Source organism: Lagenorhynchus albirostris, chromosome 7, assembly GCF_949774975.1.
Source record: "Lagenorhynchus albirostris chromosome 7, mLagAlb1.1, whole genome shotgun sequence".
Classification (NCBI taxonomy): domain Eukaryota; kingdom Metazoa; phylum Chordata; class Mammalia; order Artiodactyla; family Delphinidae; genus Lagenorhynchus; species Lagenorhynchus albirostris.
The window spans coordinates 56,004,159-56,020,199 of record NC_083101.1 but is presented as its reverse complement, the minus strand read 5'-3'; the positions used below and the strand labels follow the sequence as shown (position 1 = coordinate 56,020,199).

At 35.1% G+C, this 16,041-nt stretch overlaps 1 protein-coding gene across 1 annotated transcript in view; it reads right to left on the bottom strand.

Moving 5' to 3' along the window:
- The window catches only part of RIC1 (RIC1 homolog, RAB6A GEF complex partner 1), a 136,078-nt gene that overhangs the window by 38,180 nt on the left and 81,857 nt on the right, over window positions 1-16,041 (bottom strand). The window contains exons 5-8 of the mRNA XM_060155058.1: window positions 11,558-11,700; window positions 11,117-11,253; window positions 5,966-6,057; window positions 1,103-1,191 (exon numbers count right to left, since the gene is read on the bottom strand). Coding sequence (XP_060011041.1) covers window positions 1,103-1,191; window positions 5,966-6,057; window positions 11,117-11,253; window positions 11,558-11,700 — 461 coding nt within the window. The remainder of the gene's footprint in view (window positions 1-1,102; window positions 1,192-5,965; window positions 6,058-11,116; window positions 11,254-11,557; window positions 11,701-16,041) is intronic.

Sequence of the window (16,041 nt, the reverse complement as noted above, 5' to 3'; positions counted from 1 at the left end):
TAGAGACCTGACTTTTACATCTGACGACTCACAGCATGTGAGGAACAGGAGATAAAGCTCAGAGCTTGGCCAAGGCAGGGAATCTAATAGAAGATACCCACGTAAAGCTGGGACTACAAAGATTCCATGAACAAGGGAGAATGAGAAATAAACTCTACCACATGGAAGGCGAAAAAATAGCAAGGAACACTTCCCTGTTTTTGTCCATGGTATTGAATGGAAAATAAAGAAGTTCCCCTGAGAATCTGCAACCAGAAAGCAGTCCTCAGTCTGATCTGTAATTTGTGTAACTTGTATGATTCAAAAAAATCTCAAACAGAGAATATAATGCAAAGGGTTCCAGATTGATGTAGTTTTCCCAGGTGATTGGAAGAAACAAACAGAAATCTTCTCTGGAAGAACTCAAATTCAATCTAGCTTTTTTGCTTTCCTGATCAAAAAGCATATAGATGCTTTCTTTCCTCCTTTCCTCTTGACTCAAATGCAGCAGTAATGCTTGGAGCTCAGAAACTACCCTGTGATCATGACAGAAAGGCCAAATGAATGCCAACAGCAGCTTACCTTTGGATTTCTTGCTATTACAGAAAATAAATCCTATTTGTTTAAGCAATAGTAAGTTGGGTTTTCTGTTAGTTTCATTCAAAACATTTCCAATGATACAGACTTTAGACTTACATCTGTGGACAGGATTCAATCAACAGTCACTAAGGGGGTTCAGAAAGAGATTTTCTGGTTTGTTTACTGCTGTGTAACCAGCATTTAGAACAGTGTCTGGCTTACAGTATGTACTCAATAATTACTCATTGAATGAACAAATGGAATTGGAAGGCATAAAATAAGAGGCGATGAAATCAGGCAAGAGTCTAAAGCAAAACCCAGACAAGGAATATAGGGGCTAAAACTAAGTGAGGATAGAGAAAACTAAATGAAGAGATATCCCAGGAGCCTCTAGTGACACAGAAATCCTTGGGTCAGAGAGAACATTGTTACATATTTTAACAATATTTGGCCTTTGGCCTCCATCATTTAATTTAAAACCTCACTACACATATTACCTTTAATTAAGAAGAAAAAAAAAAAAAAAAAAAAGAAGAGGACTCACCAGGATATTGTTTTGCTGTTAACTCTAGTTTATGAGATAGTAGCATGGCTCCAGTGGTGTTATCTATTGTATAAACCTGTACAGAACCACTGTAAAAATCAAAAAGACTTTTAGTGTAAAGAGACAAATACAAATATAAAAAAACATGACTATGGGAAATATTATGTTCTGCTGATAGGAGTGTAAACTAGAATAAAACCATTTTGTAAATAATTTGCAGTCATCTCTTAAATTTAAACAAATGCATATTCTGTAATCTAGCAATTTCACCTACAGATATACCCCAGAAATATCCTTGTCTTTGAGACATGTATAATGTTCATTATAGTACTGGGAATAAGTGCAAAGAAATGGAAATAATCTGCATGTCCAGCAATAAGACAAAGGAAAGAGAAACTGTGGTATATTTATATAGTAGTATACCATATAGCACTGAAAATGAATTTTTGTCATGTGCATTAAAATGGACAGCATATCTATCTACCCACCCATCTATCTATATATCTACATAAATAGTATAATTCTGTTTCTATACTGTGAAAAACATTCAAAACATAGTTAAATACATTTGTGGTAAAAATACAACAAGGACCTAATGTACACAGATTCCAGATTAGTAACTGCCCTGGTGGAGAAAGGGGAATATTAAAGAAGAGAGACAAACGGGGGCTACATCAGTGCAGTACTGGGAACTTTCAGAAATCTTCATTTTGTTATTTTTTACCTTATATTATCTTTTGTATGTATACACATGATACATACTCTTATATATATGGTAAGTATCATTATTCCATTAAAAAATCTTTACAAGGGTCAAACTTACAAAGGGCCAGAAACCAAAACAAAGAATCTGTATATTACATCTAAGCTATATTTCAAAATTGAATTATAATAATCACAAAAAATATCATTTCTGCTTACAGAGTCATTCTCAGATCGAAAATTTAACATAAATGTTGTTTTAAAAATAATTTAAATCCAAGGCTGCTTTTGCACACATCAGGATGATACTAGCTTATGACTGCCAGAATGTTCTGACCCTTATCTGTACTCCTTCAAGGTAGGAGAAGTTAGATGATCTCCTCACAGCAGCTTTGATCAGTTTCCAGTTTCCAGCCCCACTCTTCTCAAGGATCAGGATGGGGACTAAATAAAATACCTGCAATAATAGGCCACTTGAAGTTATCCCACAGCTCACTGATGCTCTGTTTCTAAATTCTTTTTTTCTCTCTGTGTTTCATTTTGCATCATTTCTCTTGCTGTGTTCTTCAAGCTTATTAATCTTTTCTTCTGTAATGTTTGATTTGGGTCTTTTGTCTTCCATGTTTCAGTTCAATACTCAAAAGAAACCCTCTACAGCTCTCTGGAGTTCTCTCTTTGTGCCACTCTCTCCTCTGATGTCTGGCCTGTGAGCCCCAGCTGCTTTGGTCTCCCAGACTCTCATTTCCTTTCCACACACTCAACCCAGGGAATCTGCCAGGCCCTGTCTCTCTCTCCTTGTGCTGGAGATTCTCTCAAAGTAATTGAAGCTGGGGCAGTTGAAGAGTTTTCTTATTTAGTTTCTCATCTTTCAGGGATCACTATCCTTTGTTGCCTGATGTCCTATGTCTTGAATTCAAAACACTTGTTTCATATTTTTGTCCATTTTCTTGGCAATTTTAGGTGGGAGAGAAAAATCTGATCTGTTACTCTAACTTAGAAGCCAAATGCCTGGAACAGATATCTATCCAGACTACCTGCCCAATTAGATACCTTGCTGAAAGACAGCACTAAGTGGCTAGCAGGTATTTACTTATTTTTGCTTTGCATCTAACAACTGTCAAGTGCTAACTCTGGGTTGCTGAACTCTAACAAGTCAGTGAGGAGTCCAGATATTTCTAATATAAGAAGTAGGTGCTATGTCAATAGTTACAAAAGACTGACAATTAACGTTTTAAGTATTTATAGTGCCTATATTACTTAAATTATTTTTCTTTCCATTTCTCATAAGCCCACCATAAAAGAAAAATATATTTCATTAAAAAGACACTACTTACTAATCTCAAAGCAAAAAACATCTCTCTATAATAGAGATATATATGGCTATTACCACCGTAAGTAATCAAATTTAGCATCATCAATACTGAGACCACTCAATGTTATTGCTGCATGATGCCATAGGAAGTACAAAACACCTATGACAAAAATGTTTAACCAGAATCTAATCAAACCTTTAAATATAAGGGGAAGAATTAGGCTGTAAACTGTCATCCTAAAAGAAAGCTGGTTTCTTATAGAACTCTAATGAGGTGTTCAAGTCAATTAATCCTGGTAAGTGCTGGCAGATCAGGGCTAGAAGCCACTAGGTCAGTTATGTCACATAGCTATAATCACAAAACTTTCACCCCAACCCACGATCATGCCATAAGAAGGGCTGATCCTCTCCCAACTCATGAAAACTGAGGTAACTAAAAGGCTGAAGGCCAAGATTCCACCTTCATTACCCTGGAAGAAGGGCTAGAATCCGGGCTTCTAAAATCTGGCCTTGCTAGACCCCTGGGTGCTAGTCCTAAATGTAGGTGATGTAGAACTGCACACCTACCACTGTTCCCGTCTCTGTCAGTTTCCTCTAAATGCTGATGTGAGCTTCCTACTCATTTGACTACACTGGCTCAATAAGAACCACCTTCAAGATTCAAACAGGTGTTACAGAAACTAATTAAATGCCAATATGAGAAAACGATGAGACACATTTAGAATGTAGGATATTCTGTAAACAACTGACCTAGACTCAAAAAAAAGTTAATGTCATAAAAATAAGAAAAAAGATACAAGGATTTTTATAGGCAAAAGGTAACTAAAGAGAAATAATAACCAAATATAATTCCTGAATTTTGAATGATTCTGATTAAAACAAAAGAGATGAAGGAAATTTGGTGACAACTGGGTTAGTATGAATATGAATTCAATATTAGATCTTATTGGGGATTTATCATTAATTTTCCCATGTGTTTGACTAAAGATGATGCATTTATGTAAGAGAATGTCTCCTTTTTTGGAAACCAAGAAATAATGTAAATGTCCTTTAACAGGAAATCAGACAAAGTATGATATATTCATACACCAAAACACTACTTATAAATCAATCCCAAATAAATGATTTCAGTTACTGGCAAATAAGCTGGACGAATGCACAACGTTGACTGAAAGAATCAAGACACAAAACATAGAATATGATTCTATTCATATAAAGTTCAAAATTAGGTAAAACTAAATTATGCTTTTTAGGAATGCATACTTGAGTGGTAAAACTGTAAAAAAAAAATGGAAATGATTATCATGAAAGACAAAATTGGTTACCTTTAAGTGTTAAGGGGGGGATGGGAGTCATGATTAGGAAGTGGCAGGAGTAAAACTTATATTGGCTGGCAACGTTCTATTTCTTGACTGAGTTGTGAAAAGATGGATGTTTGTATTATAATTATTTGTAAAACTGTGAATATCTGGATTATGCACCTTCCTGTTTGTTATTTTACAGTATGAAAGTTAAAAAGGATATTATAAACTCTATGCCAATAAGTTTGACAGTGTATATGAAAGAAACCAATTCCTAGAAAAACACAACCTGCCAAAATGACTAAGAGACAAAAAATCTAAATGTTCTTCAGTCTATTTTAAAACTGAATTGAATTAGTAATCAAGAAAATTCTAGGCTCAGGTGGCTTCACTGACAAATTCAGCCACACATTCAAAGATGAACAAAGAAGGGAAAGAGAGAAATCCTTCCTCAACTTGTCTTATGAGACAAGCATAACCTTGGTTAACCAGGAGAGAGAAAAAAAAAAAACTATAGCAAACTGTACTCAGGAACATAGATTTAAAAATTCTAAACAAAATGTGACCAAATCAAATCCATAATGATGAAGAAAAATACGCTTTCCTTTTCTCCTTACACTAAGTTAAATTTACTTTCTACATTTATCTCCTCAGTGAGAAGCAATGTGTTGAGGATAAGGATTTCCGACTTCACAAACAGATTATTGACAGTATAATGAAGGCAGTGATTTATAACACTATCAGTGTATTACTTATACTGATAGAAATACTTTGATACTTACCTTGATGTAGCTGGAAACAATATTAGATGTTATGTTCTACAGAACCACTAAGTCACATTTTGAGGTCAAAATGGAATTTTATATTTAACAAAGAGTTTTGAAGACTAAAAAGCACTATACACATTTTAAGGCATTACTCTCAGCATCTGATATAATCTTTTTATTTGAGCTAAAACATAAAGCTCAAAAAAGTCAGGTATATTTGTTGTTTTCTAATGTATCCCAAGTGCTTAGAATTGTGCCTGGCACATGGCAGACACAAATATATTTGTTGAATGAATAATTTGTATTCAATTTTACTTCTAAAACCTGAATTATTTGAATTAAAGCAAGAAATTGATTTTATGTATAAGCTTTTAATTTGCTTGTTAACTAAGGCACACCCACTAATTCAAAGGCAAGTCAACACTGATGTCTTAAAAAGAAAGGACTGTTTCCAAAAAAGGAAAACATTCTTCCTGATCTTCTTTTAAACAATAAAGAACCTAAATTTTAACTGATTTAATCTTCTTAACTTGTGACTCAATTTCCTACCACTGAAAAAAAGCTCACTTTTACAAACTTAAACACCCAATCTCCAAAATCTGCCCTTTAGATTTGTTTGCTTCAATCTATTAAAATGCTTTTAAATTTTATATTAAGGCTGATTCATAAATTATGAAAGGCACAATAAAGTTCTTAAGTGTGTTAAGAATATCTTACGGTTTAAAAAAAACCCATTATTTTTGGCAGTAAGTCTTAAAATACAGACATCTGTATCAATTACCTCGCACAACCAAACGCCATCAGTCGATACTTGTTATTTACTGCTACACAAGTTCCATCAACAACATCTTGTGGCCAAACTCCATGAAGCTGCTAAAATTAAGAAAAATAGTTAAGATTTAAAGCATGTTCCCCAAATATACTTTTATCAATAAAATTCTCCTTCAGTGAACACAGTTTTATAAGGCTTTATATGGTTCTTTATATGGTTTGATCTGGATAGGAAAACATCCCATCAGAACTACCATCTGGATTTTCTCCCTTAAAAACCTCAATTTCATTAACTGGTTCAATACATATTCCCAAATGAGCTCAGTCCAGTGCTAATCTATTCATAAAACACTAAAAAATGGATATCTGACCTGTAAATTCAAATTAAATGAAGACAACTTTCCTATTAAAATGTAAACCTCTTAATGGTAGAAACTGCATCTAATTTGCTCACTATTATTATTCTTGTCACCTAGCATATAGTGTTGAACTTTTCTGATCAATCGAAAATGGTCGATTTTATTTCATCTATCCTTTAGAAGTGATTAATGATTTGTCAATTGCTGACTATTCTCTATTACTCCTTTGCTTTATAGTACAGTGGTTAGTAGCATGGTATCTGGCAGCCTGACATAACATCTCAGATCTACCCGACTTGCTAAAATGATTATTTGACCTTTCCAAGCTTCAGTTTTCTTATCTGTAAATTACCTCTTAGAGTGTTTTGAAAATTAAATGAGAACTTACATACAAGTAACCCACTTAATACAATGCCTGGAATTCAACAAGTTAAGCTTCAATAAATGAATGACATTATTATTAAGCTTTATATGCTACTTAATTCTGAATACAGACGCAGAATAGATTCAGCTCCCTTGTCTGTTTTTATTTGTCAAATCAAGGGCATCCTAGATCATAAATTTCTAAGGCAAAGGTCATCATGACTGTTCAGTAAGCACAAAAAATCAGCACACTACAATACAGCACTTTATTTCTGGATTATCACGATAGTAAAATTAGATGATCCAATATAATTAAACTGTTTGAAATATAATACTATAGATTTTATTTAATTCCTAACTATAGAATCTACTATCTAAATATGGAATATTTGCTTTTTTGTAGGAATTTTATTTATTCTTCAATTTTAATAATAAAACTAGACATTATTTTAGTTAACAAAAATGGCGAAGACAGCATTGAGCATTATTTCTTTGGACTGCTGCCTAGACTGAAATTCGTCTATTCATCCCTATAACAAAAATTTTCCAGGTGCCTACTATTCACCAGGTACTGCTCTAGGTGCCAAGGATACTGCAGATATTCAAACATACCAAAATCCCTAGCTATATCCCTGCTTTACGTTTGTTAAGAGACTGACAAGTTTAAAAAACTATACAGTATCACGTGGGAGGTTAGTAAATGTTACAGAAAAAAATAATAAAACAATTAAGGAGAAGAGAGTATATGGGTGAAGATGTAATATTAAAAGGTCTGCCCTATGAAGGTGCCTCTTGAGGAAAGTACTTTCGGAGATACAGCAGTAGAAAGGCCCTGTCACAGTAGCATTTCTGGCATGTTCAAAGAACATCAAAGAGGCCTGTGCAGATGGAGTGGAGTGGAGTGGAATGGGGGAAGGAGAAGGAATAAATGAGGTAACAGATGAAATAGGGGGCCAGATTTATAGGGCTTTGAAAGTCACCATAAGAACTTTGGCTTTTTCTCCAATTCATATATGGGGAGTCATTTGGAGTGTCTTTAGTTTTTTTTAACCCTTTCTATTATGAATTATAATACATTAGAGAAAAATACAAAAGCAAAAATGTACATCACAATAATATCACAAAGTAAACACTTGTGAAATTACCACTCAGGCTAGGAATTACCAGTACCCACAAGTCCCCCAACAGTGTCACTCCTGATCAATATTATCCTCACCTCTACCACAAAAGAAACAATATCCAGACTTACATAGTAATCACTTCCTTCTTTTCCTTTAAACCATTAACACTTAAACATGCGTCCACACAGAACTGATTCAGAGCTGCCTATGTTTTTTGTTTTCCTTCAATTTTATATAAAATAGAATCAGAGCATGTACTCTTTTGTGTCTAGCCGCTTCCACTAAACATGTTTGTGAGATTCATCCATGTTGTTGCATACAGCCTTGTTTGTTCATGCTCATTGTCATGTCAAACACTGGGCTTTTAGCTCACTGGGCCTCTGGCCTCCCCTAACCAGTCTTGTTAGCTCTTTACAGTCTTTTTAGCTCTCCAAAGCCGTTAAGCACATTCAAAAAATATTTTTTCTCCAGCTCTTTTAGCTGTCCTCAGCAGGTTTTGTCCTAAATATCTTGTCCTACTGAAGGGTTCTGAGCAGAGGAGTGGCATAATCTGACATATTTTAATACATTTGCTAACTGTATTGAACAGTGCCAAACAGGGGACTTCCTTGGCAGTCCAGTGGTTAAGACTCCACGCTTCCACTGCAGGGGGCGTGGATTTGATCCCTGGTCAGGGAACTAAGATCCTGCATCACCGCTCGGCAGAGCCAAAAAAAAAAAAAAAGAAGGCAGTGCCAAACAGGATTTTTATAAAGCACTTAAATAATGTCTGATATAAATACGGCATTAGTGTATTTCCCAATTACCAGTAATAGATATGTATTGTTTTCTTGTAATTTATATTTTCTACTTATAACTTATTTAATAATGTTTCGTCTACTTTACATTATTTTAAATCCTTAATTTACTAGAAAACTTTCTTTAACCAAATACTAATACAAGCTGATATTCAGAAATCAGTCACTCACTTTCCAGCTCTAATATTTTTGTTTTCAGTAAAAACATTTAAATCCCAAACATATGTCAACAAAATGAAGAGGCAATCTACTGAATGGGAGAAAATATTTGCAAATCATATATGTGAGAAAAGATTGTATCCAAAATATATTAAAAACTCACACATTTAATAGCAAAAAAATTCTGATTAAAAAATGGGCAGATGATCTGCATAGACATTTCTCCAAAGAACACACAGAGAGAGCCAAAAAGTACCTGACAAGATGCTCAGCATCACTAACACCAGGGAAATGCAAATCAAAACCACAATGAGGTATCACCTCGTACCTGTCAGAATGGCTATTATCAAAAAGACAAGAAATAATAAGTGTTGGGAGGATGTGGAGAAAAGGGAACCCTTGTGCACTGTTGATGGGAATGTAAATTGGTATGCCACTAGAGAAAACAGTATGGAACTTCCTCAAAAAAAAAAAAAAAAAAAAAGTAAAGTTAGAACAACCGTATAATCCAGCAATTCCACTTCTGGGTATTTATCCAAAAAAAAAAAAAAAATAGAAGAAGAAGAAAACACTAACTTAAAAAGATAACTGTACTCCCATGTTCAATGCAGCATTATTTACAATAGCCAAATATGGAAACATCTAAGGGCCCACTGATGGATGAATGGATAAAGAAAATTTGGTACACACACACAGGAATATACAGGTGACCCTTACAACATGGGGGTTAGGGGCATCTACCCCCGGCACATACAACTTTACAGTTGTCCCTCCATATCCTTGGTTCCGCATCTGTGGATTCAATCAATCGCAGATCGTAGAGTACTGTGGCATGTATTTACTGAAAAAAACCCAGGTGTAGGTGGACCTGCACAGTTCAAACCTATGTTGTTCAAGGGTCAACTATATTATTTAGCCATAAAGAAGAATGAAATCTTGCCTTTTGCAACAGCATGGATGGACCTTGAGGGCATTATGCTGAGTGAAATAAATCAGACAGAAAGCTGATACCATATAGAAAAATATGCCCTTGAAAACTTAAAATCCTTTCCATTAAACACACTGAACATGAATATTTAGCTTCTCTGACTCTTAAAACCCCAACTTTTATAACAGAAAAGATTTTTTTCAAAATGCATATGTTGGCAAGGACAAAGAATGGGAGAGGAGGTGGTATCAGAAAATTCTGGACGCTGGGAAGCAAGTGGATGACTAGAATCCTTAACTAGCAGTAATGATGTTGAAAAACAGCCACACTTACATTGTAAGGTACACAAAAGGCCTTGGAATTTAAATGTCTCTCAAAAGCTGAACTAAAAGCAGCAGGATTGGTTTAAAGCCTGTTTAATCAGTAGCTGGCACTGCCTACCTCCCAGTCTGAGCAGCTAAGAAATATCCCACCTCCACTCCAATAGAAAACTGGAGTTTTTCTTTAGAGAAAAACAAAAAAATCTCAGTGGTCTCTAGACCACACCAAAAATAGGGATACATGGGAGTTTACATCCTGAATTTGGACCCTCTAGTCTAACTCTTCCATAACTCAAATCCCAAAATACTGGGCCAGCCAGGTACATATTCTCTGAGAAAGACTGCAGGACTCTTCTCCAACAGACACTGGATACGGAGTGGGGAGGAAAAGAAATAACCCAGTTAGCTCACCCTATGATGAAGATCACAGTCAACCAAACCCACCAAAGCCCACACAGCCTTCAGTGAATCCAAATTCTTATTTTGGGTCTCTGTCACAGCAACCAAATTCATATATTAATGAATCAAATATTAATTAACCATTAACTCTGAAAGGATCTAAAAATAAAGGAATATAGGAAATCCACAGGATGATAATGATGGACAGCCTAAAAAGGCAACTGTGTTAAATAGGTATGTATAGTAAGCAATCGTCCAGAAGGCTCCAAGAGAAATTTATTCAAGATGAAACGGATACTAACATAATCAAAATCACAATAACTATATTGGGAAGATGGGAAGAACTTACAGACAGGGTGGGGGAACAGGGAAGTGGGAAGTACATGGTCATTTTCCACAATGGGAAGTCAATGAACACAGCCTAAAAACTAAAAATTACAGGAAATACTCAGAGTAGTGGAGATAAATAGCAAAATCACCAGTGAAGGAATAAAAAGTAGTTGCCTCTGAGAATGAAAACGGCATGAAGAGAACAAGCAGGAGGAAAGGAACTATCATTTTTCATTAACATGTCAATAGAATTGTCTACTTACACTATTTATATGTATAGTTTTGATTAAAAAAATCTTAAGGAAAATAGGGGAGGGGTTTAATAAAGACTAAAATTAATAAATGCAAAATTAAAAAATAAACATTCCAAGTAAATAAGTCATACCTCTGCAGTAAATCTACTTGACACTGGTGTGATAAATCCAACTTTACCATCATTAAACACAACAGCAAACCCATCAAGTGTGGCACAGTATTCCATGTCTCTAATGTGCACATCTTCAAAGCCCAGGAATGAACCTGCTGATGAAAAAAAAAGTACATGAAATATGAATATAAATATAGTAAATTAATTCTCTTGTATTTTTGCTTGCAAACCATATAAGGACAGTTAAAAGGGCAAACATAATGACCTAACAACACTAAACAACTGAACTACTCTTTCCTACTCTCTCTCTCTCTCCCACACACACACACACACACACCCTCCTCCCTTGCATAATTAATTCCAAAGTAGATAAACCAATGTTCATCCATAAGAAATATCTAACTAGTTTATATAAAATATAAAACATCTGGTTCTGTCTCATGAAAAAAGTGTAACTACCTCTAGATGACTGGAGATCTACTGAAAAGGGTACTGTACAAAGATTAATAGCTTTCCTCCCATTTGTCATTCCTTCCCAGTGAATAAGATGAAGAAGTCCATCAGAAGTAGCAACCAGGAGATCTTCCAGCACAGACTGCAAACTGTAGAGAAGTAAGCAATTTAGAATCAATTTCCTTTTAAGAAAAGCATATTGGGTAAGCAATGAATATGAGTATAACTGCTCTGGAGAATATTCATGCAAAGATCATAAAACCACTTAACAAAACTGCCATTTATCTACAATTTAGCTATATATCAGCTTTATCAATGTATAATTCAATCTAGAATCAGAAATTCTGAAAAAAATGAAAGACCACGCGTTGCTGCAGTCACAAACCTGATGAATTATGTTTAAGAACTAGACGTACTGAAACAGCAAATTAGAAGATGGAAGGATAAGTGACAGCTGACAAGAAAGGAAAGAGACAGAGAAACCATGAAAAGAACTAATGACAGAATGACAATCCGGAGACATGGAGTGTAGAGGTAACAATCCTCTAACCCTATCCAACAGAATTTTCACCAGTAATGGAAATGTTCTGTATCTGTACTATCCAACACAGTAGCCATTAGCCACATGTGGTGATTATACACTTGTAACATGGCTAGTGTGACAGAAGACCTAAATTTTTAATTCTGTTTATTTTATCTGTAATTTACATTTAAATCACTTCATTTGACTAATGGCTACTGTAGTGGAGAGCATAGTTCTAGACCACAGTATTTCTAGGGTATCAAAGAATCTCACATTGTGCATCCATTCAACAAACATTTAATTAAGCCTGAGCTCTGTGACAGGCACTATGCTGGGCTGGAGATTCAGAGGTGAATAAAATACAGTTTATCCCTGCAGAAGACCTCTCAGCTGACTAAGTAGTGAAAAGTAATTATGTAGTATGATCTCAGCACTTATTGATACTTGCAAAGAGATTTAACAATTACAAGTGCACGGCAATAAATGCCTGACTTGTTTACTCCTATAATGCCAAGTCCCTAGGGCAATGTTAGTTACATATGGCACCAAATGTTTGTGGGAGGAAGGTCAAGAGGGAAGGGGAATCCAAAAGTGAGGCTACAAAGATAATGGCAGAGAGAAAGAAAGAGAACCAGTGGAAACTGGTATCAAGAAAGCCAAGGGAATAAGATGGACTTAAGAAAGAGTACTCAAAAGAGTATCAAATGCTGTAAAAAAAAGAAAATTTAAGTATAAGAAAGAATGAAAAATGTAATGTCTATTTATATACTCTATTATGTACTGTTAAATTTCCTTTCATACTTTAGAAGTTAAGAGTCTATTTCAGAAATATTTTAATCCATAGTGGTGAAAAGAACGTTTTTAATGTTTTCTTTAACTTTTAATTCTTTGGAAAGTTAAGTCCAATGACTTATTCCACCACATATTTCAGATGATGAAGAATTTACTGTACTTTCTTCCCAACTATAAAAATATTAAAAAAGATAAGAATAACATGTCCCCTTACTGAGCTCCATCTCTTGAACTTCAGAGCATTTGCAGTCAACTACAATTCCCAGTTTAATGAAAGTTCACCTTTTAAAATTATATTCTTTTATTTCAAATTTATATTTTAGTGGTAAAATTTATGTGTAGCATGTGGTGGCTAGAATATAAAAACTTTGTTTTAGACCTGATATAAGAGAGGCAATTTAGTGGAGGAGTCACTGGTTTACCAGTGGTTTTCATTCAGCAGGAGTCAGCCTCGGTTTTTGCAAACCACATTCTCCCTCTCCCCAGCTTGTATCTCCCTGGAAGAATCACTGCATATGACGATTAGGAACAAGATCAAGGTTACCCTCCAGTAATTTAATTGCCTTCTAGGCAAAACTCAACACTTCTCTGACAAAGTTAACAGAATTCAGAATCTCTACATCATCATCATCCACAGTACTGTGATTAAAAATGACCAGATGTCTGAATAAACAGGAAAATGTGACCCAGAGTCGAGAAAAATCCATCAATGTAAACAGACTCATAAACAATCCTGACGTTGGAATTAACAAATAACTGTGACAAAAATGATAAACAATCTATAAAAAGGATAGATTCTCCCCGTTTAATTGAAAGTAAACAAACTTTCAATTAAAGGCTGATATCAGATGTTAAAGTACTGAATATTTCCATGAAGTTTAGTAAATAGGCCTTGTTTCAAGTCACCCAAGGGTCTCTCCCCACGGATTCCCATTCTCACAAAGACTTAAGAACTAAAGGATTAATTCTTGCCACCTGGGGGATGTTAGGACCCTGTACCAATAATTTATATCCTATGTCTTCATATGTTGTACTGACTTTTATTGAAAATCACCCCTACGTGTAAGTACACACAAAATACACATAAAGATACTCTAAGTTATGCCCTTAGAGAGGCATAACTATGCCTCTAGTTATGGCATAGTTATGCCCTCTACAATCACTGACTTCTATGGGCTTTATTAACAGCTATGTGGTATACCACAGGTGTTTGTTATTGCTGTTGTTTAATTTAGGATCTTAGAAGTAGAATAATAGGATTTGGGGAGGAGAATAATAGGATTTTGGAATCTGATTAATCAAATATTCTTAATATAAAATGAATAATTCACAATTACCGATTCTCAAATATGTAAATATGTTTAATACCTAATTAACATTAAATACTATATATACTACATGGGTCTTTCTAAGTGCCTGGGAAGAAGGAAGATAATAAACTGTAGTATTTATTAGTATTAGTTAGAAATAGACTAAGAGTTTTAATTATAAATTATATCAGTTCTTTTTAAAAATTTTTTAATTAATTAATTAATTTTTGGTTGTGCCAGGTCTTAGTTGCAGCCGGCGGGCTCCTTAGTTGTGGCATGAGAACTCCTAGTTGCGGCATGCACGTGGGACCTAGTTCCCTGACCAGGGATCAAACTGCATCCTCCGCATTGGGAGGCAAATTCTTAACCACTGCACCACCAGGAAGTCCCAGTACTTTTAAACTTTCTATATATTCTCTACCCTCAATTAATAACAAGGTGTAGATGCTTAACATTAATCCAATTCTTTCTTCAATCAAAAATTAAAAGATGGCAGACTCTTGCAATCTTATGCCTATAAGCAACAGCATAATCATTGTCCCTAACTTTATTTGACTAATTTTTGGTAGTAGGAGGGAAAACAGTTGGTTTAAAGGCCAAGTTTCATGCCCCCTCCCTCAATTCAAAAGTATATAGGAATTCTCCAATCAAATTTCCAGGAGGTACATGTTACAGGTGCTAATAATAACACTGCTCTGAAATGCGATCATTTTACTGAAGTTCTGAGAGAAAATGAGAGATTTCCAATCATCTAAATTAGTAGATTAAAAACTAGCACCTGACAAGTTAAACTTGTACAAGACAGCAGGAATTCTTTTTTTTAAGGCTCTTTTTCTATCCTATATCCATGAACCACACAGTTTTTGCCACCAGGTGGAGATAGAAAGCCATGCTTGTACAGTTCCATCCAGCTTGGAACCCAGACATTCAAAATTCCTTACACAAGTTACACTCTTGAAAAGGATCTCTATTCTGAAATAAAATCTGAGATAAAGAGTAACCTGAACTCAATCTCCTGTAGCCCTGATCACATTTAAACAAATAAAAACAACAACAAAAAGGCATTCTTTTTCTCTGAGGAGACTTAAAGTAAAAAAAAGATAGATTAAACAAGGCAATAGCCAGCCACTTGTATACAATTCTATTTAACATGTTCTAGTATCTGTACTGTATTCTAACAAGAGAAATGATGAAGGAAGCCTTTAGTTAGAACTGTGAATCAGAAGAATTTAAGAAACATATGTATTACATTCATATAGTTTAATATATTCACGTATTGTATCCGTATTGTATAGGTCAACACTTAATAAGACTACATAGTAAAAAGTCTTTTTTCCAAAACTGTCCCCCCTAGCCACTCAGTTCTCATGCCCAGTTTCTTACGTATTCTTCCAGAACAACACATAAACTACCACCACCAGCTCGCTTTAAAATAAAATAGTAGCATTTTTATGTACAGTATACCTCACTTTTCTTAACCCAACAACGTATTTGGGGAGTTTTTTCAAGAAAAAGTGCCCTCGGGCTTCCATGTTGGCCCAGTGGTTGAGAGTCAGCCTGTCAATGCAAGGGACGGGTTCGTGCCCGGTCCGGGAAGATCCCACATGGGGCGGAGCGGCTAGGCCCATGAGCCATGGCCGCTGAGCCTGCGCGTCCGGAGCCTGTGCTCCGCAATGGGGGAGGCCACAACAGTGAGAGGCCCGCGTACCGCAAAAAAAAAAAGAAAAGAAAAGAGAAAGTGCCCTCAATGTTTTTACAAATGCATATGAGTATCTTTTTAAGTAACATGTACTATGTTATACCATTCAAACAATTCTAGATCTTATCAAAAAATATAAATTTCTAAATAAAATTACAGTTGGTAT